This window comes from Vanessa cardui, chromosome 29, assembly GCF_905220365.1.
Source record: "Vanessa cardui chromosome 29, ilVanCard2.1, whole genome shotgun sequence".
Taxonomy (NCBI): domain Eukaryota; kingdom Metazoa; phylum Arthropoda; class Insecta; order Lepidoptera; family Nymphalidae; genus Vanessa; species Vanessa cardui.
Window position 1 is genome coordinate 1,087,783 of NC_061151.1, and position 24,241 is coordinate 1,112,023.

Below are 24,241 nucleotides of genomic sequence, written 5' to 3' on the forward strand. Positions count from 1 at the left end.
CTTTATTATTGTAGTCATTATCTCATAATGTTACATAATGACAATTCACGTACGAATTCTACGTCGTCTGATTATTGTATAAGTATTCACTTTATCGCTAAATTTATAAAAATAATCATTAGTATAGTTTAATCAAGTGTATTTGTGTACTTAAAGTATGTACTTGTTTTCTTATTGTGATACTCAGATGTTATAATAAAATGTGTCGATTAAAAAATGTATTTCATTTAAAATTTACATAGACAAAGTACCACTAACCTCTACAACGGCTACAACGACCGTTCACAACGGACACACTGCAAAGAATTGGAAGAAGACATAAGTTATAGCCTCCTGACCGTTCACAGGGCCACCTGGGGCTTGATGTTACCTGCATTATAAATGAATAAACAACGCGTAGTTAAATTTGTTGTATTTGCGAAAACAAGTATATAATTCCTCGAATTATGTGATGAGAGAGAGAGAGAGAGAAAATCAACCGGAAATAATTCATGTGCAAGAATAAAGACTGCGTGCACTACGAGACAAGTGGGTAGAGTCTGCAAGCGTATAAAACTTTCAAACAGCTTTATATCTAGAAGAAAGGGGAGATACTTACATTATATATAGTTTTGTTAAGAAATTAAAATCCTTAGAAGAAACATCCATACTTTTATAATTTCAATATAATTTATAAGTACAAATAATTCAATAAGAATATTTAAATCAAAGATTCACACCTGTTAAAATATTTTTGGATACAGAAGGTCAATTATTGAAAGGTTATTTATTTAAATTCAAGCTTCAACCCCCAAGTATGTAATGAATCTTAAATTGGGCTGTACAGCTAATAAATTAATTATTACATAATAATCATTTGATTTCATGTTTACTACGAAGGTTAACTATTGTCTGTTACTGTTAGTCTCATTAATATTGTAAGTTATGTTAGTATGATTCTCAAAATTATTTAGTTGTTGCTTATAATTACAATACTTAAATTATTACCATATATAATTCTACTTAACATTTTGTCTATATATTTCATTCATTCATTTATGTCATTTTATCGATATTTTTTAATAGCAAAATGCCTAGAATCAAAGCCGAACATCTGTCAAAGTACAAAATCCGATTAAAAAATCAAAATGTAAAACCTAAATTATCTCGAATTCACAAACTTCACTAATTATTTTCATTTGATTATGTTTTACATATAACGAGAATAAGATATATTTGAGATCATATTTGAGCTGCTGAATTTAACAAAACAGCAATAGAGTGAGTATATTCATTTACGTTACTGTAAATTTTATAAATGGCGTAGTTTTATTGAGGTGAAATGATTTCGCTGAGTAATTTCGATCTGGTCACTGTGTAGCTTTGTTCGTTGTTGTCACGCTGCCAAGTTTGTTTCGAGACGCAAGCCGGACTGCGTGACCCTCGAACTAACTCTGAAATCTCCATACAACTAAGTATATCGCTATTAAACTGCCTTATGCAGGCCCTCACACCTCTCAAGCAATCCAGTTGGAATGCTCCAAATTATAGCAATACCTCACTTATATGTGACCTATTTCGTGTTTGTTATTGTTTATAAGTAGGTATTTATTGTCTGTAACATATGACTGCTTTTTGAAATATATGTTAATGTGGTATGTTCCCTTTTCAACAGAACAATCATCGTGAGCTATTTGTGGACTATATATATTTGAAAACATACAAAATTTCTACAATTTTTTGTTGTATATTAATATTTCAGCCTATTGAAATTATTCTTCCATAAAATGATCTATTTATGAATAAAATAATGTCAATTTTGTTTTGAAACAATGCATAATATTATTTATTTTTTTTACAATGTCATTGTAATACCAAGTCAAAGATACTATATAGAAATGGTTCCATTATGAAATAACATTTTATGAGCTGATCTTTAAGCCGAGGCTAACATTATTTATGGATTATTTTTATAATTTCAGGTACATGAAGTGTTCTCCAAATGATGTCTCTAAAGCCTAGGAATGTGGACTTTCAGGAGACTTGGGCCAATCTTAAGGAAACTGTTAGTACAATGAGAATATTTCGTGACAATATTTACCCATATAGTATATGAGTTTGGTGGTGCGAGTGTGACTTCTACATTTTTCTTTAACCATAACAATGAGTATGCAAAACGATGGTCGGAGACATGCATGGGTTACCGACAAACTTACTTTCATATTTATTATATTCATTAGGATTTAGTTACTCTTACTAATCATCATAAGATTAACTTGAGTGGATAATGGTTCGGAATGGAGGTTCTGGATAACTAAGAAAAAGTATTTAGGCAGCCTATGTCGTTCCATCATTGCTCAATCTATATCCCATAGTAAACCATTGTAAATTTTATCTAAATTGGTTCAGTGGTTTAAGAGTGAAGAGTTAAAAGACTGAGTTATTGTCGCATTTATAATATTAGTGCAAATTAGTATAGTTTAAAGGTGAATGTCAAATCAACGATATGATTCCAGGTGGCAGGAGTAGTGGCTCTCCGTGCGGTTGAACGTGCAGTGTGGAACACTCGTTTCTCAGACGTCTATGCACTCTGCGTCGCACACCCAGAACCACTAGCAGACCGGCTGTATGATGAAACAAAGTAAAGTATTATTTTTATGTTTGTAAAATCAAAATCAAAATAAACTTTATTCAAGTAGGCTTTTATAAGCACTTTTGAATCGTCATTTTACAATTAAGTGAAGCTACCACCGGTTCGGAAAGTAGATTCTACCGAGAAGAACTGGCAAGAAACTCAGTAGTTACTCTTTTTTAACATTTAAAAAATACAGCGTCATGTTAATTAAATACAATTATTTCAATATAGGTTTACAAGCAATATTATGTAGTTTAATGGAGATATAGCTCGGTAACATAATAACATCTGATTCAAATTACAAGAGTAGAGAATAACTTTGATCCTGAATTAACAGGACATAACTTAGTCAAAGTCAAAGTTAAAAACCTTTATTCAAAATAGAAGTGTCTACACTTTCTTATTAATTGTTGAAAATCTACCACCGGTTCGGAATATAATACCTCAGACCTGAGAAGAACCTTAGAGATCCTGATTATTAATCTGTGTTTCTTATGTGATATTAGAGTGAATACCAATAGTCGAATGCAGTATTATATTATGATTAGAAATATATCAAGCAAGAACTGTTTGTGGAGATTAGTGATCTCATAGAATATGCACATCTAAGGTTGGTTTATCTTTGCTCCTTTGAGTGGTAACATGAGCATGTCATGCATATGTTAGGATAGTACCTTGAAGTTATCCTTTTCTTCTAGAAACTTCTTGGAGGAACATGTCGGTGGCCTTCTACAAAGAGTCAAAGGAAACTCTGTGCTTGAAAGCAGTGATTACAATGATGGCCTCCTTACAAGGTAAGTTATTAATTGTCTATCAATTGAATGTATTTATGGCTGTCTGTTAAGCAAATAACTCTGTGATGATATAATGATTGGGTTTCTAGGTAGTTTATCCTTTTCAGAAGGTAGTTTTGTCCAACAGTGTGACACTACTTGTACTGATAACTAGTTATAACTAGAATAAACTAATTATAATGTAGTTAATATATTTGGTTGGGCTTGTAAGGAAATATAATCTGAAATATTAATTTGATGGCTTGAAATTTGTTATATAGAGTAGTTCAAATACTTTCATTACTAATAATATAGTTAAAAATATAATAGATTGTTGCTTTACAGTAAAATTGGAAATCCGGCTCGAAGGACCAATTTTCGCAAATGGTCATAACGCTTTCTAGATGATTGAAGAGTCTTTATATGTTTCTTTATTGATTATCAGTTAAATCTGAAAGATTTGACATTTAATGTTGTCTTAAATTTTCACGATTATTACACATTTAAATAAAACTAGTTATAACGGATTTGAATCGCGTATATTAATAATTAATATACGCGATTCAAATCCGTTATAACTAGTTTTATTTAAATTGATCCCATTTTTTTATAAAATATCCGTAAGTTCCGATTCACTAGCATTATGTTAAAATATATAGTGTCTCTTTGCCATGATAAAATAAATATATATACTCAACTATCATGGTGAATAAAGTGATCAAATTTCAACGAAATATTTAATTTATTACCTTACAGATAGACAAAGTTACTTTCGTACATCTAATATACAGGGTTTTTGGTAATTCGACGTATTTTATGATTCGACTCAAAATTGGTTCACTTTTGGATTATATATGTGGGTGTATCTGTAAGCTTTTATATTATATATCTATATTATGTATACTAAATACATATTTCTGTCAAAGTATTATGTAATGTAACATGTTATGATATGTTAACAGATACGTGACGGCTTGGCACGAGTTCAGTCAGGGCGTGGCGTATCTCAACTCCCTGTACTCATATCTCAACCTACAGCATGTCAAGAGACAAAAGGTAATTTTTTTTTTATGTTATAGGTTGGCAGACAAGCATATGGGCCACCTGATGGTAAGTGGTCACCATCACCTATAGACAATGACGCTGTAGGAAATATTAACTATTCCTTACATCGTCAATGCGCCACCAACCTTGGGAACTAAGATGTTATGTCCCTTGTGCCTGTAGTTACACTGGCTCACTCACCTTTCGAACCGGAACACAACAATACTGAGTACTGCTATTTGGCCGTAGAATAACTGATGAGTGGGTGGTACCTACCCAGACGGGCTTGCACAAAGCCCTACCACCAAGTAAATTCTTGTTATATATCTATACATATAATAAAATTGGAGTGTCTGTTTGTAATATTAAAATAGCCCTTTTTACTCGATGCATATGTATGTATACACAGTACACATACCAAAATAAAATGTTTTACAATTTTTGTCTGTAACAGACAGACAAAAATTGTAAAACATTTTATTTCCGTATGTTCCGACTAATCTCAGGAATGGCTGTGCCGATTTTAACGGGACTTTCACTGGCAAATAACTGATATAATAGGGGGTAATTTAGGCTGCAATCATATATATTTTTTGTTATATTCAAAGGCGTACAAGGTCGCGGGCACAGCTAGTTATATATATTGACGACCTCCGTGCTCGAGTGGTGTGTACACCTGTTTTCATGGGTACGCCACTCCGAGGTCCCGGGTTCGATTCCCGGCCGAGTCAATGTAGATTATCATTAGTTTTCTATGTTCCCTTGGGTCTGGGTGTTGGTACCGTCGTTACATCTGATTTCCATAACACAAGTGCTATAGCTACTTACATTGGGATCAAAGTAATGTATGTGATGTTGTCTCATATTGATTTATTTATTTGTTTATTTAGATAGGCAGTCCTTGACTTATGTTGTTTTCGAGTTACGTCCAACAATGTTTTGACATTATTCCTCAAGGCATACGTCAGTTGTTTCAAAATCCGGTGTAAGAATTCACTTGTTGCGAGATCAATGTCATGGAAAGAAGAAAAAAATGAGGAATCTAATAATTCTCGACTGACGTCATTTCGATTTGCGTCATGTATTTCAAGAACCCAACATGCCGTAACTACAAAACTGTCTGTATACACAGTCACACATGATATATAGTTTAACATATATCAAAAACAAAATATACTCTGTTCAAGCATGCATGTTATTTTTTTTTATGATGATCTAGGTAGAGTGGCTCTTTAAGAAACATTAATAATTCCTTAAATCGCCAATGCGCCACCAACCTTGGGAATTAAGTTGTTATATCCCTTGTGCCTGTAGTTGAAATGCACCAATATGGTACATACATAATTATTTAAGTTAATCTAGATACATTTATTATCTAATTTTCACGCTAGCAAAGCCATGGAGACAGCTAGTTTATGTATATAGACAGAATGATTTACAAAAGTTACAATAATACGCCATTGTAATATTTATAGGAGTATAAAGTGTCTGAATAGGAATATTAATAATTCCTTTTAGACATTGCTACTATTTTTTTTAATAATGATAAATAAATTCTTTTTTTTTTTCAGGTATCAGACGCAGAGATAATATATGGTTCAGCTGCCACCGTCAGCTGTCCGGAACACGACACAAGACAGCTCGAGGTATGTTATTTATAGAGTTAACAGTATGTTTATACTTTATAACATGTTATTAAGGTGGGCCAATAGATGGCGTTGTTTTTGTTTTACTTTATTCCTAAATCATTTCTGGATTATTAATAGTTTCAAACAGATTTATATTTAAATTGTCGTATTTATATTAATAATAAGAGCAGAGATGGTCCAGTGGTTAAAAACCGAGCATCTTAACCGATGATTGCGCGTTCAAACCCAGGCAAGCACCACTGGATATTCATTTGCTTAATTTGTGTTTATAATTCATATAGGAAATCTGTATGTGTCTAATTTCATAGAAATTCTACCACAAACCTCCTCAAAGTAAGAGGATGTCTTAGCCCAGCAGTGGGAAATATACAGGCTGTTATTATGCATGCAATGTACAGTCGGGGTAAGAAAAGGTTCGTCACCTTAAGATCTATTTTCGTGTGCTCAGCATGAGCGATAATCCGCTTTACCGATCGAGAATGACATATTGCGTCGCAGTCATGATGTTTAGATCCAAAAGGTACTAAGAGCTTAAGACTTGATAAAGGAATTAATATGAAAACTGACGAAGGTTTTCTTACCCTTGTATTGACTGGATTCCAGGTGGGCGAGCTGGGCCTTCTGACGTGGGAGCGCGTGCTGGTGCGTCCGCTGTCGGGCGCGCTCAGCTCGCGGCTTGTGGCGGCGCTCAGCGCGGCGCGGGACTGCGCCCCCGACCCCGCCGCCGCCGACGCGCTGCGCAGCGCCGTGCACAGCGCCGTGCACGTGCAGGTACACACACACACGCACACGCACACACACGCACACACACACACACACGCACACAGACTCACACACGCACACACACACACGCGCGCGCACACACACACACACACACGCACGCACGTTCGCGCGCGCGCGCGCGCGCGTGCGGGCAGTTATCACTTTTTCCGCCTCGCACGTCTGTGGAACCAGCTTTTGTTAGCGGTTTTTCAGCACCGATTTGGGAACCTTTAAGAAAAGAGGGTACTCCTTCCTCAAAGGCCGATATCACACCTGCAGGCTCTGGTGTTGCAGATGTCCATGGGCCTTCCATCCCTTTCCATTAGTTGAGACACCTGTCCGTTTGTCACCTATCGCAATAGAAAAAGACAAAAAAAACTGCTCACATATTTTAAAATAATTGTTAAAGCCTCACATTTTATGTAAATATTCATAAAATAATAAATAAGTTTAAAATAAAATATAATATAAAATAAGATAAAATGTATGCAGTAAAATAGTATGTCACTAAAACAAGTCACGATTCATCGTGAATCGCGCTAGCGAAGTTGTGAACTGAATCTTCATATATGTCATAGGCGGTAAGCAACGGTTGCTCATTTCTGAATCGCGCAAGCGTTGTGTTCGCGGGAAAGTACATAAGGGTCGCCCTGTTTACATACAGTGGCTTTTCCTTTCAAGTGTGAATAAAGTCGGTTCACCTTGCAACGGTTGTTTTACTCAGTGTAATCCCGTTGTTTAGGTGGCTTTTATTGGATGCGTGTCTAACACTAATAATAACAGTGTTATTATTATTGTTCGACACGCATAACAGTGTTATTATTATTGTTATTATAACACTATATATAACGACAGCTGTTCAAAATGTGGTTATGTTATGGTATATTCCGTTTGCAGGCGTTTCGCGTGCGAGCTCCATTATCATTGTACCAGCAGCTGGTATTGGAGCCGTTCCTGGCGGCGGCGACCACCTACCACTCGCGCCGCGCCGCGCGCCTGCTGGCCGAGGGGGACGTGTCGCACTTCATGAAACACGTGCTCGATGGTACATGACTCTAACACTTATGACACCTTCTTTTTTTTTAAAATCTTTATTTGAAAAGAGGCTTTAGTCGTCTTAAATTTTCGCGATTACACATTGAAATAAAACTAGCTATAACGGATTTGAATCGCGTATATTAATTATTTTTAACATCCTGACGTTTCGAGCACTTTGCAGTGTTCGTGGTCACGGGTAGACTAAGGTGACATTTGTCTATTTGAAGAACAAAGGAAATATTATTAATAACTATCGCCAACGATTTCTCAATTGATATCTTGAGTAACGTTCCGGTTGCACGCAGAGACTTAAAGATACAGTTAGTGCCTTCTGGCTTTAGTTGCTGAGCGATTATGTCAGCCCCATCGTTCTAATTTACAAATCACTAACTTCTTATCTTAATTAATTTGATTATCATAGAGTACACACTAATGGCCAATTTGGATGAAGGATTAGACAAAATCAAATTACATAACCCAACGTCATGTAAATTAATATCAAATTCTAATTCTAATGTATCACGTTCGGCTCCAATCCGAGCGCACTCCACCAATGCGTGGAAAACATCTTCTCTTTTATTGCATAATGAACAATTAAGAGATTGTACGGTTTACATCATGAACCCGAACGCATTCAGTGGAATTATGACACCTTATTTTCAGATGTTAGACGATTCACTCTCCCAACATTACTAATGTCATAGACTAGCTATTGAAGATTTGTATCCGAGGTTTCTTGGTGAAATACGAAGACTTATTTTAAATTAAACTAAGTGATGTGGACAATGTATAATATGTATATTAATTTAAATAATTGTATTAACTAACATTTAAAAAAATACAGTCAATTTTTTTAAATGTTGAAAAAGAGTAACTACTGAGTTTCTTGCCGGTTCTTCTCGCTAGAATCTATTTTCCGAACCAGTGGTAGCTTTACTTAATTGTTAAATGACGATTCAAAAGTGGTTGTAAAAGCCCACTTGAATAAAGTATATTTTGATTTTGAATGGCTGTTTAGTGCTAAAGTCGATGCAAATGCAAAGTCATGGATAAAGTACTGGATATTGATGCTTGAATTGATTGTTGGTCAATATATACTTGGTGGTAGGACTTTGTGCAAGCCCGTCTGGGTAGGTACCACCCACTCATCAGTTATTCTACCGTCAAACAACAGTACTCAGTATTGTTGTGTTCCGGTCTGAAGGGTGAGTGAGCCAGTGTAACTACAGGCACAAGGGGCATAACATCTTAGTTCCCAAGGTTGGTGGCACATTGACGATGTAAGTTAATAATTCTTACAGCGTTAATGTCTATAGGCGATGGTGACCACTTACCAGCAGGTGACCCATATGCTCGTCTGGCTATCTATAACATAAAAAAATAGATATGTATCACGTTAACAAAGCAGAGAGCGGCATTTGATAACCCAATGATTTGAGTGATGATCATATTCCTGATGATCATATTCCGCGGTCTGTTCGTGGCTTGATGGAGTTGGAGGCCCATATGCTCGTCCGTACCATAAAAAAAAAAAAAATAATCAATTCGTGTGTACTGTATAATGATCGTGTGTATGGGTTTAGGTCTGGAGCGCGAGGTGTCGCTGGCGCAGCGCTTCCTGCACGCGTCGTCGGTGGAGAGCGTGCGCGCGTGCTACGAGCGCGCCTGCGTCGCGGCGCACCTGCCCGCGCTGCACGCCGACGTGGAGCGGCTGCTGCGCGAGGCCGCGGCCGGCGACGCCGCGCGCCGCGCCGACCTGCGCCGCATGTACGCGCTGCTGCGCCCGCTGCCGCCCGCCGCGCTGCGCCCGCTCGTCGACGCCGCGCACGCGCAGGCCGTGCGCGACGGGCTCGCGCTGCTCGACGCCGACCACGCGCGCGACGACGCGCACGCGCACTTCGTCACCGCCATGCTGGCGCTGCACGGCAAGTACGGCGCGCTCTACGCGGACGTGTTCGCCGGCGCGCAGGCCTTCGTGGGCGCGCTCGACAAGGCCTGCAGCGCGGTCGTCAACCGCCGCCGCCCGGGCGAGACGTGCGCGCGCGCGCCCGAGCTGGTTGCGCGCTACTGCGACGCGCTGCTGCGACGCCGCGGCGCGGACGCCGACGCCGACGACAAGCTGGCCGCCGCCATCGTCGTCTTCAAGTACGTCGACGACAAGGACGTCTTCCAGAAGCACTACGCGCGCGCGCTGGCGCGCCGCCTCATACACCAGCTGTCCGCCTCCATGGAGCAGGTCCGTCACACTCGCCTTTGAACATTACATACACTATAAACTAAGACACAATAACTTTACATGTAAAAGTAAATTAGCAGCCTGGAAATAACATTACATTAGATGCCCAAAGTTTCCGACAAAATTCTCGATTTGAGAAATTTAATATATTGAGAGAGCCTTCTATGAGAGATGATCACCTCTTACCGATTATTTATTTTATAAAAAAGTATCCAGTATTTAAATAAGGGCCAATTCCAGGAGGAAGCGATGATAAACCGTCTGAAGGCGGCGTGCGGGTACGAGTTCACGAACAAGCTGCACCGCATGTTCACCGACGTGGCCGTCTCGGCCGACCTGAACGCCAAGTTTCAGCAATACTTGCGAGATAATAACTTAAGTACAAACACAGGATTTTTCATACAGGTAACACTTTCAGACAGCCTACATCAATTATAGGAGGCATAAAGGCAAACAAACTTTGACCTTGAAATCTCGATTTACTTGTATACCTATATTATATACTTGTTGTCCACTTTAATAAATTAATTTTTTAAATATTTAAGTACATTCCACTCATCAGATATTCTACCAACAAACAACAATATCGTCGTGCTTTAGTTTTAAGTTGAAAAAATTTCGCCAGCCAAATTTAAACGCAAGACCAACGTGCTTAGTTTTATTATATAAATATACAATCAAAACAAAGAAATAAATATTACAACTTAGACAAAGTAGCGAGAGAAAGTTTGTTCAATCGTTAGCGAGCCATCGCTTCAGCGTGTCCCCTTTGTTGTTGATCGTGAGCCGACCCCCCCCCCCCCCTCCCCCCTTGCGAAAGTTTATTTAATCGTTATCGAGCCATCGCATCAGCGTATCCTCTTTGTTGTTGATCGTGAGCCGACACCCCCCCCCCCCGCAGGTGCTGCAGGCGGGCGCGTGGCCGCTGGGAGGCGCCATGGCCCCGCTGGCGCCGCCTGCGCAACTGGAGCGACCGGCGCGGCTGTTCGAAGCGTTCTACCGCGCGTCGTTCAGCGGGCGTCGGCTGGCGTGGTTGCACCACCTGTGCACGGGCGAGCTGCGCACGCGCTACACGGCGCGCGTGTACCACGTGAGCGCGAGCACGCCGCAGTGCGCGCTGCTGCTGCTTTTCGAGGAGGCGGACGAGATGGGCGCGCGCGAGGCCCGCGACGCGCTTCAGCTGCCGGCGGACGCGTGGCCGCGCCACGTGCGCCCGCTGATCGACGCCGGCCTGCTAACCGGCGACGCCGACGGCACGCTGCGGCTCAACCTCGCCTTCGCCTGCAAGCGCACGCGACTGCGCCTCACTTGCGCCGCCGCGCCGCCCGGACAGGGTGAGCAATAACGCCTACCCCCCCCCCCAACACCACACGCCCCGCCCCTCACCCCGCGCCCGTGTGACTGAGTGCGCTGTTACAGGCGGCGCCGCCCGAACAGGGTGAGCACACACCCCAATCCAACTACCACTACCAACAAACGACCCCCCCCCCCTCACCCCGCGCCCGTGTGACCGTGTGCGCTGTTACAGGCGGTGGCAGCGGCTCGGGCTCGGCGCCCGGCGGCTCCGAGTCGACGCACTGCGACGACGACCGCAAGATGTACCTCCAGGCGGCGCTCGTGCGCATCATGAAGCAGAGGAAGGTGAGCGAACGTACACGCAAACGTATTGTCAGTTCCAATGGCAGGAGGAGTAATCATATACAAATATTTTTTACTGAAATCCTTACAACACAATTTGATTTGTGAAAAGATGTCGTTTTTCATGTCAGAGAGGCTATTATTGAACTTTGGAGGTAAAATTAAATTAGATACAACCAGTTAAGTGGAATAGTATTGTATTATAAATGAAGATATATTAATCAATAACTGTTTATAGTACACAATATAACACAAATATGTATAAGCAAGTCACATAAAGTATGTTACTTTAAGGTTGATTTTACTTCTCCTGCCATTGAAATGTACAATACGCTTACGTCATACGAAAAATAAAAACGCACTCACACATACACATATAGCGTTCGTTAAAATTTATACAAATTACAGTAACACAAGAATCTAAACTAATATTACAATGAGTAACTATGTCTGTTTGTCTGTGACACTGTCATAGCTTATCAAATTTGAAAACTAGACATTTTGATACCTAACACTTATAGACAGCATAGGAAACAATCCCCCCCTTAAAACACAAACGATGGCACGAGATACTTACACATACGTAAGGCGTGTACAAATTATAGTACGACACAACTTAGATGTAGCATCGGCATTTCAATAGAAACAGCTCCCTATCGCGCCATTCGACGCTAATCGTCGCTATAGATTCCCGCGTCAGTTCAACCCGAGACAGCAAGTGCATGTAAATCGACGCGTCGAATTGACGAACATATTAGGTCATATGATATTACAAGTTATTACGTTTGCGTAAAGATCATATTCACATGAGAAATATAATTTGGAATGGTGTACTTAGTTCGGATGTGATCGGTTGTACGAATTTTGCCGATGATACATCTAATTTGTATGGTGCTATGACAGCCTGTAAATGTGTAATATTGTTTTGTGAAACAGGTTCTACGTCACACGGAATTAATACAGGAGGTAGTATCTCAAGCGAGGGGCTCTTTCGCGCCCTCTGTAGCGATGATAAAGAAATGTATCGAAGCGCTAATAGACAAGCAATACCTGGAGCGGGCCCCGGGCACCCTCGACACGTACTCGTACCTCGCGTAGGGCTCCCGGCCCGGCTCGCCCAGCCCCCTCGTCACGTAACGACCTCGCGTCACGCTACTGAAAATATTTTTTTAAAAACATATTGTAAATAAATATTAAAAACAAATAATATAAAAAAACAATGTGCTTTATTATGATTTCGCTTTCATTTTTAATATTGTACGTGTAAATGTCACGCTGTCGATAATCGTTATACGATGATAAGGATTTAGGAAAGATGTTTGAAATATAACGGAAAATATAAACGGTGTCGGTAATTATGGTGTTTTGAATTGATATCAGGAATGTTGAGAATGGCGTCGATATAATACTTATAGTAGTATTGAGTTTAAGTGTTCTTATTTTGAATTTGATTTAACACAGTATTGCCAGTTTCGAAGCGTGAAAATGTAATTTTTCGAATGTTTTTATTATAAGACGACGGTATTTATACGTTTTCTATTTCAAGCAACTTTTAAAAAGAAAAAGATCAGATTCTTGGTGGTAGGGATTTGTGTTTTCGTTTGAAGGGTGAGTGAGCCAGTGTAACTACAGGCACAAGAGACATAGCATCTTAGTCCCCAAGGTTATTGACGATGTAAGGAATAGTTAATATTTCTTACAGCGTCATTGTCTATGGGTGATGGTGACCACTTACCATCAGGGTGCCCATATGCTTCAACTCCAAGGAACGATAAGCTACTTTTTTTGCCTAACATGACAACCAACACCCTAAAATGCGCTCGAAGGCGCTTTAGACTACTAGTTTGAATATAAAATCAATAATTTCTTTTGCTCGATATTTGAATTTTGTTTAAATGATAATATATATTATTAAAAAAACAAAATACCCGACTGCACACTAAAAAAAGAGTAAAACTTTGCGTTGACGCAGAATTAACATGTTCCCGTGGGAATTTTGAGAAAAAACGTATCCTATATTAATTACTCCCGTGATTGAAATGAATCTAATGATACCGCATACATATTTTTTTAAAGGGAAATTTAGAAAAAATATTATTATGTCTTTATCCCGTGGGACTTTTAGGATAAAATGTATCCTATGACACTCCCGTAATCAAGACAAATCTAACGATACCTCATACATCAAAATCCATCAAGCCGTTTAGGCTACAGGAGGTCACAAAGGAAAAGACATACATACATACTTACATACACTCGAAAAACATTACCCTCCTTCTTTGGCAGTCGGGTAAAAACACCGTTTTTCTTGACACTTTATGGTCAACATTAATTTTGCCATTATTTTAAATTAATACAGCTATTTTAAGTCGTTAGTTTTATTACGATAGTAAATATGATAAGCTGGAAAATTAAATTATTTTCTACATTCAAATAAAACAAAACACATTCATAAATAAAGTACTAAAGGACAATTCATTAAACATGGGTAAATGTTGCCAACATATTAAATTAATTAAAAATGAATTGGACCAGTTGACACAACGAAAAATTACATTTTCACGGCTCTTTATAATTACACATCGAGCTAAAAAATCTTAACATTTCTACTTTTATTATAAAAAACACTGACCGTTTTTGTTTTATTTATTTTGTATTATCTGTGGTCTAAACTCTGTGACGTCACTTGTCTAAATAATTATTTATAAGAAAAACTCTTGTGAAATCCATCAAAAACTAAGCAAGGCATACAAATTTTCACGCAGTTCAAAATAGATAGAAATGTGTTGGTAACTATTTTGGCAATACTATAAAAAATAATGTTGCCATACTATACCTCGATCCATAAACGTCACGACACAAGTCAGAGAGAAAATATGTGCACACATTTTCACTTTTCTGAAGGAAGATTACACTGAGATTAAAAAAAAATAATAGCATGAATCAAACATCTCTTTTTCTGGATAATGTTGTTACTCACTAATATGTTCCAAACCCTTAATGGGAGAGGAGGCTTTAGCCCAGCAGTGGGAAATTTATTTACTGTTACTAATAAATGTATACAAATTCCAGAAAAAAACACCAATTTTTCTCATCGTGACGTCATCATCTTAATATGAGGTATATAACGAGGTCTAGTCAATAAAAACGCTACCAATACTGAGCGTCTGAGCGAAGTTATAGAGTCCTGTCAATTATGATCCATTCCACTAGCTAAACTCCTAGGGAAGTAAATACTCGCACCTCATTGGTGGATACGCTTTGCTAGAAGTGAGCGAGACCAATCCGGAGCCGAGAAATGATTTAACCGTTAAAGGTTGGCCAATGAACGCACAAATCCATTTCGTAGATAAAACTTTAAGTAGATTTTGTACAGTAACGTCATTAATAAAAATTTTACATTAAAAAAAAAACATATTCAAAGTTTTTATTAGTATATTTCCATAGCTCTCTCTGTTTTTTTTATAATTTGCTAGTGACCCGTCCCGGCTTCACACGGATGTAATACTGATATTAAATATACTACAGAATTTGTTTATTAACGACATCACAATAGAAACTTCTAAAATTATGAGTGTTTCCTTCCTATATTGTTTATGTATTATATGCAAAAACCTTCCTCTCAAATCACTTTATCTATTAAAAAACCTCATAAAAATCTGTTGCGTAGTTTCAAAGATCTAAGCATACATAGGGACAGACAGCGGTAAGCGACTTTGTTTTATACTGTGTAATACTGTTTATAAATCATCTACATCTACATAATCCTATCGTTTGACGTAAGAAATAACTTCGCTTGGCCGTATCACCTTTATTATGCACACGTATAACATTTAGAATCGATTAAAATATGACCTAAATAGAGTTTTGACTTAAATATATATTAAAATAAAAACACAAATTACAAGCAATAATTATACATAATTGATATTAATATCAATATTATAAGGAATTGCGCAGCAAACAGAATATTTTTATATTTTTTGTAAAGATAATGTCACGCGCTCGAAAATAGTTAAAGTTTATAATATCTGTGCAGTTTTTCTTTTTAATTGTCATGTATAATTACTTAATTGTTAAATAATAACCTCTAACATAATAAATTATATGTTTTTTTTTGTATTTTATGAATTTAATTTAAATAAATTTTAAATATATGTATTTAATAAATAACCTGCAAATTCTTTGGTTTTTGTTTATTTGTGCTATTTACTTAATAAAAAAATTATATGAGTGAAGTGAAGTGAAGAAATTGTTGAACGGTTATTTTTTAATTTCTATTTTTTTTCACACCGGACAAAAGCGAAGATTATAATATTTAAAAAATCTAACTGTCAAAATAATAGTTCAGTATGTTTTTAAGTATTAATTTAATAAAATAATATTCATTTTTCATTTTCGACATTTTCACATCAATTCTAATTATTTTAATTAAAAAAATGCAGTGTTCTCAATTTAAGCTTTTCGAAGTTTAAATTGAAAAAAAAATGTTGTATATTTTAGGTTATAAGTAAAGTTAGCTGTAATTATTGTTACGTCATTGTCGATACACAATATTTTTAATAGTTGAATCTTAAATTAAAAAAATTGTTTTGAATTGTGTTCTTAAAAAAAAAAATTAATGAAAGAATGTTTTTGTTTTAGTTTATCAAAATTTTTTATCTGTGAATTGTTGATCGTGTGTCGGTGGTAAGTGTGGTGAACGCTACGGTAACTTAAATGAATTATTATTATCAATAAACATTGTACGGATGCCGTTAATCGTTGTTTCATTTGAAATATTTATCAAAATCTCTAAATAATATACAAATATGTTATGTCGGTATCATTTTGTGTAAAATAAAATTATTTGGTAAATTAGTATATTTTGTTTTTTGGGAATTCAAAACTAAATTATTTACTGTAAACCAATTGTGTATCTGTGATAATGCACCGTTCACATCGTCATAGTCAGTTTTTTCCTGACTACCTTAAAAATTACTGAAGCATCGTCAGCAAACAACATTGCATCACAAATGTTATAACATAGAACGATCATTTATAGTCGAGATGGCCCAGTGGTTAGAACATGTGCATCTTAACCGATGATTACGGGTTCAAACCCAGGCAAGCACCGCTGATTCATGTGCTTAATTTGTCTTTATAATTCATCTCGTGCTCAGCGGTGAAGGAAAACATCGTGAGGAAACCTGCATGTGACAAATTTCATAGAAATTCTGCCACATGTGTATTCCACCAACCCGCATTGGAACAGCGTGGAGGAATATGTTCCAAACCTTCTCCTCAAAGGGAGAGGAGGCCTTTAGCCCAGCAGTGGGAATTTACAGGCTGTTGTTGTTTTTGTTGATCATTTATATATACTAGAACTAGAAAGGGACCCAAAGTTGTACCTTGTGGAACACCCATTTTAAGGTAGATCTAGAAGATCTAGAAGACTTTATTCCATTAATGAAAACTTGCTGGATTCTGTGACTTAAGTATGAAGCAATGAGATCAAGAGTTTATCGTTACTTTTACCTTACCGTTTGCTTTGGCGTAGTATTTGAGCTTATAAAGAATCGTCTCGTGCTCTACACAATCAAATTTATTTGTCTTAGGTATGGTAGGATACAATGAACTAAGGGTAAGGAGAGAGCTAGCTCTTGTAATATATGTTTTTAAGGTTTTGAGAGGTATAGTCTATAATGCTGATGTCCTTAGCCAGTTGAGTCTGTGCGCCCCAGATAGATATGTGTGGCGGAGACATCGACCGTCGTTGCTAGCGGTGTCCACCGGGCGAACCAAGTTGCTCAAGGAAGCACCACTGACGCGCACGTTACGTACTCTCAATGCGATAGCAGACAGAGTTGTTTTGTTTTGTTGCAGTATGAGTGAACTCACTCACTCACTCATTTTTTTAAAGTGCTGTAATATCGAATTGGGGCACAATCCTGTAATGATATGTATACAGTGTGGCATTAAATAAATAAATGCTTAGACAAACCACATAATACTCCAATAGCATTCTGCGATATTTCCCAAGCATTGTAAATCTGTTTGAGAAGTGCTATTCCCGCATCAGTAGTTGAGCGACACTATTTTGCATATCTACATATAAATAGGCATATATAAAAAAACTAAATGTTTTTGGTAGAATATCTGATGAGTGGGTGGCCTATCCAAACAAACTTCTCGAACCACCTATATGTCCGAACACTAGCGCGCTTTCTAAGGCATTTTCTGCCTTGCACAACCACACTGTGCTTTCGGCGGTAGTTTTTCCGAACCGATACGACTTCAAAACAAAGGCACCTTTCTTAAAAGCTTGCAACGCATCTGCTAGCCCTCTGATGTTGCAGATGTCCATGGGCGGTAGCAGTCACTTTCCGTCAGCTAATGATAAAAAAAAAACGAACTAGCACAAAGCCCTACCACTATTACCTGTTAGTCAAGTAATTTTCCTTTTGGTAAGTAACATAATTTGTCGTAATTTTTAGTTTAAACTGCTCTAATGAAATCTGAGTTTAATATTTTACAGTAATACATATAACTTAATATCTTAAACTTTACCTGAATAATAGTTTTAATATATTTCCATTGAAATGTCATGCCTCGACAATGCCTGGTTGATACTACTCTATTCCAGTACCTGTTATCCAACCCATTACCCAGTGCTGATTACATCATCTAATAATGTAAAAGATATGATCAGCACCATTCATCTAAAAGCTGATGTCGACGATAGTGAAAACTGGCTTTTCTATCAGGACTGGTCCGCTCACTGAAATGGGTTCACCGATTCATTCCAGCGATCGAATCCAGCGTTGAAATGACATTGATTGTTTTTTAAGCGACTTCAAAAAAAGGAGTGTTCTCAAATCGACCCGTTTATTTTTTAAAGGTTGACAACACAGCGTTCGCGTGGCTGACTGGCTGTTATATTGAAATGTGACCTTTCTAATTTACTGATAATAACACTTATAATTCACAAACTTTAAATACTATATCAATATTAAAATATGTCCAGAAATGAATACCTAAGGAGTGTAACTATTGTAAAAACAAGATCTCTTATAAAAACTACAAAAAGGAAAAAGAAATATGGAAAATAGTGAGTATTATTCTGTAAAACATTTTAGTAACCTTTTAACGTCATTCAGCTTTTGTCTGATATTTTAAATTAGATAATTTATAAATGACAATATACAATTAAAATGTATAGGTTTACAAACACCGAATCAATATGAACCAATGATGTTGTAGTAAACAGATATGTTATTAACGCGCAAAAAGTGAAGACTGGAAAACGTCCTAATTGGGACGTTTGCCTTTAGTCGTTTTACGTAGTAATACGTTATAATACATCATAATTACGTAGTAATACGTTTTGCGTAATTAAAACATCTAGTTATCCCTTTTACTTATTGTTTTTATCAAGCTATCCTTTTTATTTTTAACGAAATGTAAAAATAAATTAATATAAACGGTCCCCGGCGCGGCACACTTTTTTCTGTTGTTTAGTATGGATATAACATATCTGTTTATTAGAATATCATTGATATGAACTATATACAACTTAAAACACGTGTGTGTTTTGTGAGAAAAAAACAATATTAAAAACTCTTTATAATTATTAAAAATTAAACTAACCAGTTCACTAACATTATATTTCTATTTAAGAAGAAAAAAATATATTGATACGCAAGAAGCAACCATCAAAATAATTGTTTTGCAAAATAATTCAATGTATTGAAATAAATAATAAAAACATTAGTTTAAAGAAATATCATTAATTTGTAATATATTTTCAAAAAGTTAAACATTAGAGCTTTAATTAGAGTCTTATATTCGGGCGTTAGGTAACCAAAGCCTTATTATTGTAACAGCTGCTTGTCAAACTATCCAAAACTTAATTAACATAAAATATGAATCGAATACATTAACAATACTAAAAATAATTATTATTATAAGGAGAATACAAACTTAGCAAACCCTTAAATATTATATTTTTCATTTGTTGTAAAATAATTTATATTGTTTCCAGTAAAATCTCGTATACACGTAATTAAGTTTCCGAACGGAAATAATTTGACATCTGACAACTAAACCGATGTGACGTGTACGATGTATATGTAAGCCGAAAGCTGTATTCATCGGCTCCTCATAATTTCCTAATATTATCAAAAAAGAAGCTCAAAATGAGCTCCTTCAAGCGCGATAAGAAAGAGGAAGAAGATACCGGTGGTAATCCATATTCTAATTTGGATAAGACAATCGTTTTACAAGAGGCGCGTTATTTCAACGAAACACCAGTGAATCCGAGAAAATGTTCGCATATTTTATCGAAAATCCTCTTCCTGCTGAACCAGGGCGAGAAGTTATCAACACAGGAGGCGACAGACGCGTTCTTTGCTACTACGAAGCTGTTTCAATCGAAGGATGTTATGTTACGTCGAATGGTATATTTATGTATTAAAGAGTTAAGTAGTCTCGCTCAGGATGTTATAATCGTGACATCGTCTTTGACAAAAGATATGACCGGCAAGGAGGATATGTATCGGGCTGCAGCAATTCGGGCTCTATGCAGCATCACAGACAGTACAATGATACAGGCAATAGAAAGATACATGAAACAGGCTATAGTGGATAAGAACCCAGCGGTCAGTTCGGCTGCATTGGTTTCCGCTCTGCACTTGTCAACAACAGCACCTGATTTAGTGAAGCGTTGGGCGAATGAAGCTCAGGTTTGTAACATTGTTATATTACTGCTTATTTGTTTTAAACTAGTTATAATCTGCTGTTGAGGAGTAGATACACTATGTCCTTTTCTGTGCCAATTATTATCTGTGAAGTTCCATGATATTTGTGTTAGTAGTTGTGATGTGTTGTATATAAATATATAACATATATAAAAAAAATATGTTTCCTATTTATAATCTAAGGATAGTTAATTTAACAAGCTAAACAGTCCATAGAGCTTTACTCATGAAGGTTCTTACCTACTACCTTACTGTTGATTTATTAGTGGTTTAGTTCATACTTTCTGAGTGTATTAATGTGCATGAGCATTGCTTAGAGTAAAGACTGTAAAATTACAAATTAGATTACATTACTTGAGATTATTTTATTTAAATTGGAAAAGAGCATCTCTAGGAGTGAAATGTAATTAAAAATGTTTTTAATTATTAAGACCGAAATACCCCATGCAGAGACTGACCATAAAATGACCAGTCAAATAAGACCTATTATGGAATTTAAAAATGTTTTTCTATTTTATTTAAAATTTAATTTACATGTATACATTGAAAAGTAGGCCTCATTGTGTAAAATGGTTACAAAGCATAGATAATACAGAAAATGTTATCAATGTATCAGTTGATTGAATCTATGATAAAAATGTTAATGCTTTTTATATATTTACAAACATAGATAGCACATGGTATAATAGACAGTCTTATTGTAGGCTGTTTTCCAGCTATGTTTACCAATGGATAAAGAATTCTGAATCAAATAATTTAATACAATAAATTCTATTTGTTCACAGAATTATTTTTAATTTGTTATAAAGGGCCTCTGATGCTGGCAACATCTTTGTGAGGGGAAGACCCCAATCATATTGTCCTATTTTTTTCAGTCAGGCTTATATTGTTATTATCTTAGAATTTCCTCAGAAATACTAATTTAGCCTTTAGAGATATGTGTGCATTATTGATTTCTATATACATAAAAGTACTAAATCTTGTATGTGATTGGTAGTTCAATTCAATTTAGTTATAACAATTTAATAAAATATGCACACAGTTTTAATATAAAGATATTTATTTTGTCTTAATAATAAAAATACTCGCAAAATGATTTTTACAACAAAATGTCTGTACAAAAGTCAGATTAGTTGGAAGTAGATTCAGAACCCTTACAAATAATACCCAAATACTTGAAGTATAGCTTTGATTTCTTATTACATGTACTTTGTTTTGTTACAGGAAGCAATCAACTCTGATAATGCAATGGTTTCCTACCACGCACTGGGCATCTTGGCGAGTACTCGTAAGAACGACAAACTATCTACCGTGAAATTGGTGACTCGTTTGGCAAAGTCGCCTCTGAAATCGCCTTACGCGCTATGCCTCTTGATCCGCTTAGCGGCTCAGCTAGTCGAGAATGATGACTCAGATGCGTCTCAACCCTACATCGACTTCATAGAATGTTGCTTGCGTCATAAATCAGAAATGGTCATTTATGAAGCAGCCCATGCGATTGTCAATTTAAGAAAAACTGCAAGAGATTTGGCACCGGCTGTGTCAGTCTTGCAGCTATTCTGCGGATCATCCAAAGCTGCTCTGAGGTTGGCCGGAGCAAGAACGTTAGCCAGATTGACTACCAAGCACCCAACGGCCGTAGCAGCGTGTGCTGTTGATCTGGAAAACCTGATTTCCGATCCGAACAGGTCTGTAGCTACTTTAGCAGTAACTACGCTATTGGCTACTGGTGCCGAAAGTTCGGTTGATAGATTAATGAAGCAGATATCAAGTTTCGTGTCCGAAATATCGGATGAGTTTAAGATTGTTGTTGTCAAAGCAATACGACGACTTTGCCAGAAATTCCCGAGGAAACATCAATCATTAGCCGCTTTCTTGGCTGGCATGCTCCGGGATGAAGGCGGCCTTGAATACAAAGCAGCTATAGCTGATGCTATTATAACGCTGGTCGAAGAAAACCCAGAGGCGAAAGAGACAGGACTGGCACATCTGTGCGAATTTATCGAGGATTGCGAACACACGACTTTGGCTGTCCGTATCCTACATTTGTTGGGACGCGAAGGGCCCAAATCGCGTCAACCCTCGCGATACATACGCTTTATTTATAACAGGGTTATATTAGAATCAGGACCGGTTAGAGCCGCTGCGGTGTCCGCTGTGGCGCAATTTGGAGCTCAAAGACCAGAATTACTGCCAAATATAAGAGTTCTCCTTGCCAGATGCGAACTGGATGATGAAGACGAAGTAAGGGACCGCGCTATTTATTACAATGCGATTCTAGACTCAGGAGATCAACAGCTGATCAATGATTTCATTATAGATGTGCCAAAACCAAATCCAGTATTATTGGAGAAAGCTTTACGAGACCATATTGCTACAAATCCTGATGAGCCGTTCGATATTATGACAGTTCCAATGGAAGAAGAAAAGAAGGAGGAGAAAGAAGACATCGCAGCGATAGAAGTCCGTAAACCCAAGCAGATGACGATCGAGGAAATTTACTCAGAGCAGCTGGCACAAGTGCCTGGCATCGAGAAACTGGGCTCAATCTTCAAAACCAATATGCCGTTAGAACTGACGGAGGCTGAAACGGAATACAGGGTGCGTCTGCTGAAGCATGTATACGTCCGTCACATTGTATTACAATTCGAATGCATCAATACATTAAATGATCAGATTTTGGAGGAAGTTCACGTGAGATTGGAATGCCCCCCCGAATACGAAATAAAGTCAATCGTACCCTGCCAGAAACTCGTATACAATCAGCCAGGTAGCGTTTTCGTAGTACTTGAATACCCCTCTTCATATTTAGACAGCTTGGGCACGTTCGGGGCAACACTCGAGTTTGTTGTTCGTGACTGTGATCCTAATACAGGAAACCCTGACCCGGGAGAAGGTTACGCTGATACATATCCCCTGGAGGAATTCTACATGGGCTGCTCGGATCAGATAAGGGCTAGAGGTATGGGTGAAGATTGGGAGACAACTTGGGAAAGAGCTGCTAATGTACCGGAAATATCAGACACGTACGCACTTCCGGAACAAGATCCCGTTGCAGCTGCGAAGTCAGTCTGCGAATATTTGGGCTTACCGAAAGCGACTATAGTTGGTGAGGCTGTGAAAGAAATTCGAGGGGGCGGTGTTTTCAGAGGTGGGGCTCCATTTTTGGTAAGAGCTAGAATAGCTTCGAGTAATGTAGGTGTGACTATGCTGATTGCTGCCCGGTCACCACGTGAGGACGTGGCACAGCTCCTATTGGCTGCAGTCGGGTAAATGAAATTTGTAGCAATTTACGTCGTAGAATCACTTTTTAATATTATATTAAGTAAGATCGATGTTTGATCTTTTTCAAATACTAATATATTATAACATTACAATATGTAATTATATCAAAATGACATTTAATGATTATCAAAATATGTATGAACGCAATATGTTTATTGTCAAAGACATTAAATACTACGTTAACTTAATCTTTGAAAATGTTATTGTCTTCAAAATAAATGTGACTTTATAACAGCGATCAAAATCTTTGCGAAGTAAAACTTCATTTGGAACCTTAAATAAATAAACTCGTTATTGTAAATTTCTTTATTCAAAATGAATGGTGTCTGAATAAAAAGATCAGAAAATATTAATTTACTTCTCTCACAAGTATAGAGTACAACGCTCGTATTTATTTTGTTTAAAACTATTAAAAATCGAATGATTCTACTATTTTATGCATTTATTACAGTATAATCGATATT

At 37.2% G+C, this 24,241-nt stretch overlaps 2 protein-coding genes across 3 annotated transcripts; both read left to right on the forward strand.

Moving 5' to 3' along the window:
• Positions 1-1,103: 1,103 nt before the first annotated feature.
• On the forward strand, positions 1,104-13,386 carry LOC124541965 (cullin-2). 2 transcript variants are annotated; one of them, XM_047119902.1, is made up of 13 exons: positions 1,104-1,260; positions 1,962-2,044; positions 2,496-2,620; positions 3,313-3,408; positions 4,350-4,443; positions 6,003-6,077; positions 6,684-6,851; positions 7,740-7,887; positions 9,464-10,116; positions 10,357-10,521; positions 11,018-11,450; positions 11,645-11,757; positions 12,691-13,385. In XM_047119902.1, exons 2-13 carry the CDS (start codon positions 1,982-1,984, stop codon positions 12,850-12,852), a joined length of 2,295 nt encoding a protein of 764 aa, XP_046975858.1. In that variant the 5' UTR covers positions 1,104-1,260; positions 1,962-1,981; the 3' UTR covers positions 12,853-13,385. The 2 variants fall into 2 exon arrangements, with proteins under 2 accessions (XP_046975858.1, XP_046975860.1); XM_047119904.1 differs by lacking the exon at positions 1,104-1,260 and having other exon boundaries at positions 1,982-2,044; positions 12,691-13,386.
• Positions 13,387-19,835: 6,449 nt separating this feature from the next.
• LOC124541899 (coatomer subunit gamma-2-like) lies at positions 19,836-24,030 on the forward strand. Its single transcript, XM_047119821.1, has 2 exons — positions 19,836-20,477; positions 21,717-24,030. Exons 1-2 carry the CDS (start codon positions 19,932-19,934, stop codon positions 23,763-23,765), a joined length of 2,595 nt encoding a protein of 864 aa, XP_046975777.1. The 5' UTR covers positions 19,836-19,931; the 3' UTR covers positions 23,766-24,030.
• Positions 24,031-24,241: the final 211 nt, after the last annotated feature.

Bases quoted from the DNA above. Each gene is read 5' to 3' on its own strand.
- LOC124541899 (XM_047119821.1), top strand. From the start codon at position 19,932: ATGAGCTCCTTCAAGCGCGATAAGAAAGAGGAAGAAGATACCGGTGGT. The intron at 20,478-21,716 runs GTTTGTAACATT...GTTTTGTTACAG, and splicing joins GTTGGGCGAATGAAGCTCAG to GAAGCAATCAACTCTGATAA.
- LOC124541965 (XM_047119902.1), top strand. From the start codon at position 1,982: ATGATGTCTCTAAAGCCTAGGAATGTGGACTTTCAGGAGACTTGGGCC. The intron at 2,621-3,312 runs GTAAAGTATTAT...CTTTTCTTCTAG, and splicing joins CGGCTGTATGATGAAACAAA to AAACTTCTTGGAGGAACATG. The intron at 6,852-7,739 runs GTACACACACAC...TTCCGTTTGCAG, and splicing joins ACAGCGCCGTGCACGTGCAG to GCGTTTCGCGTGCGAGCTCC.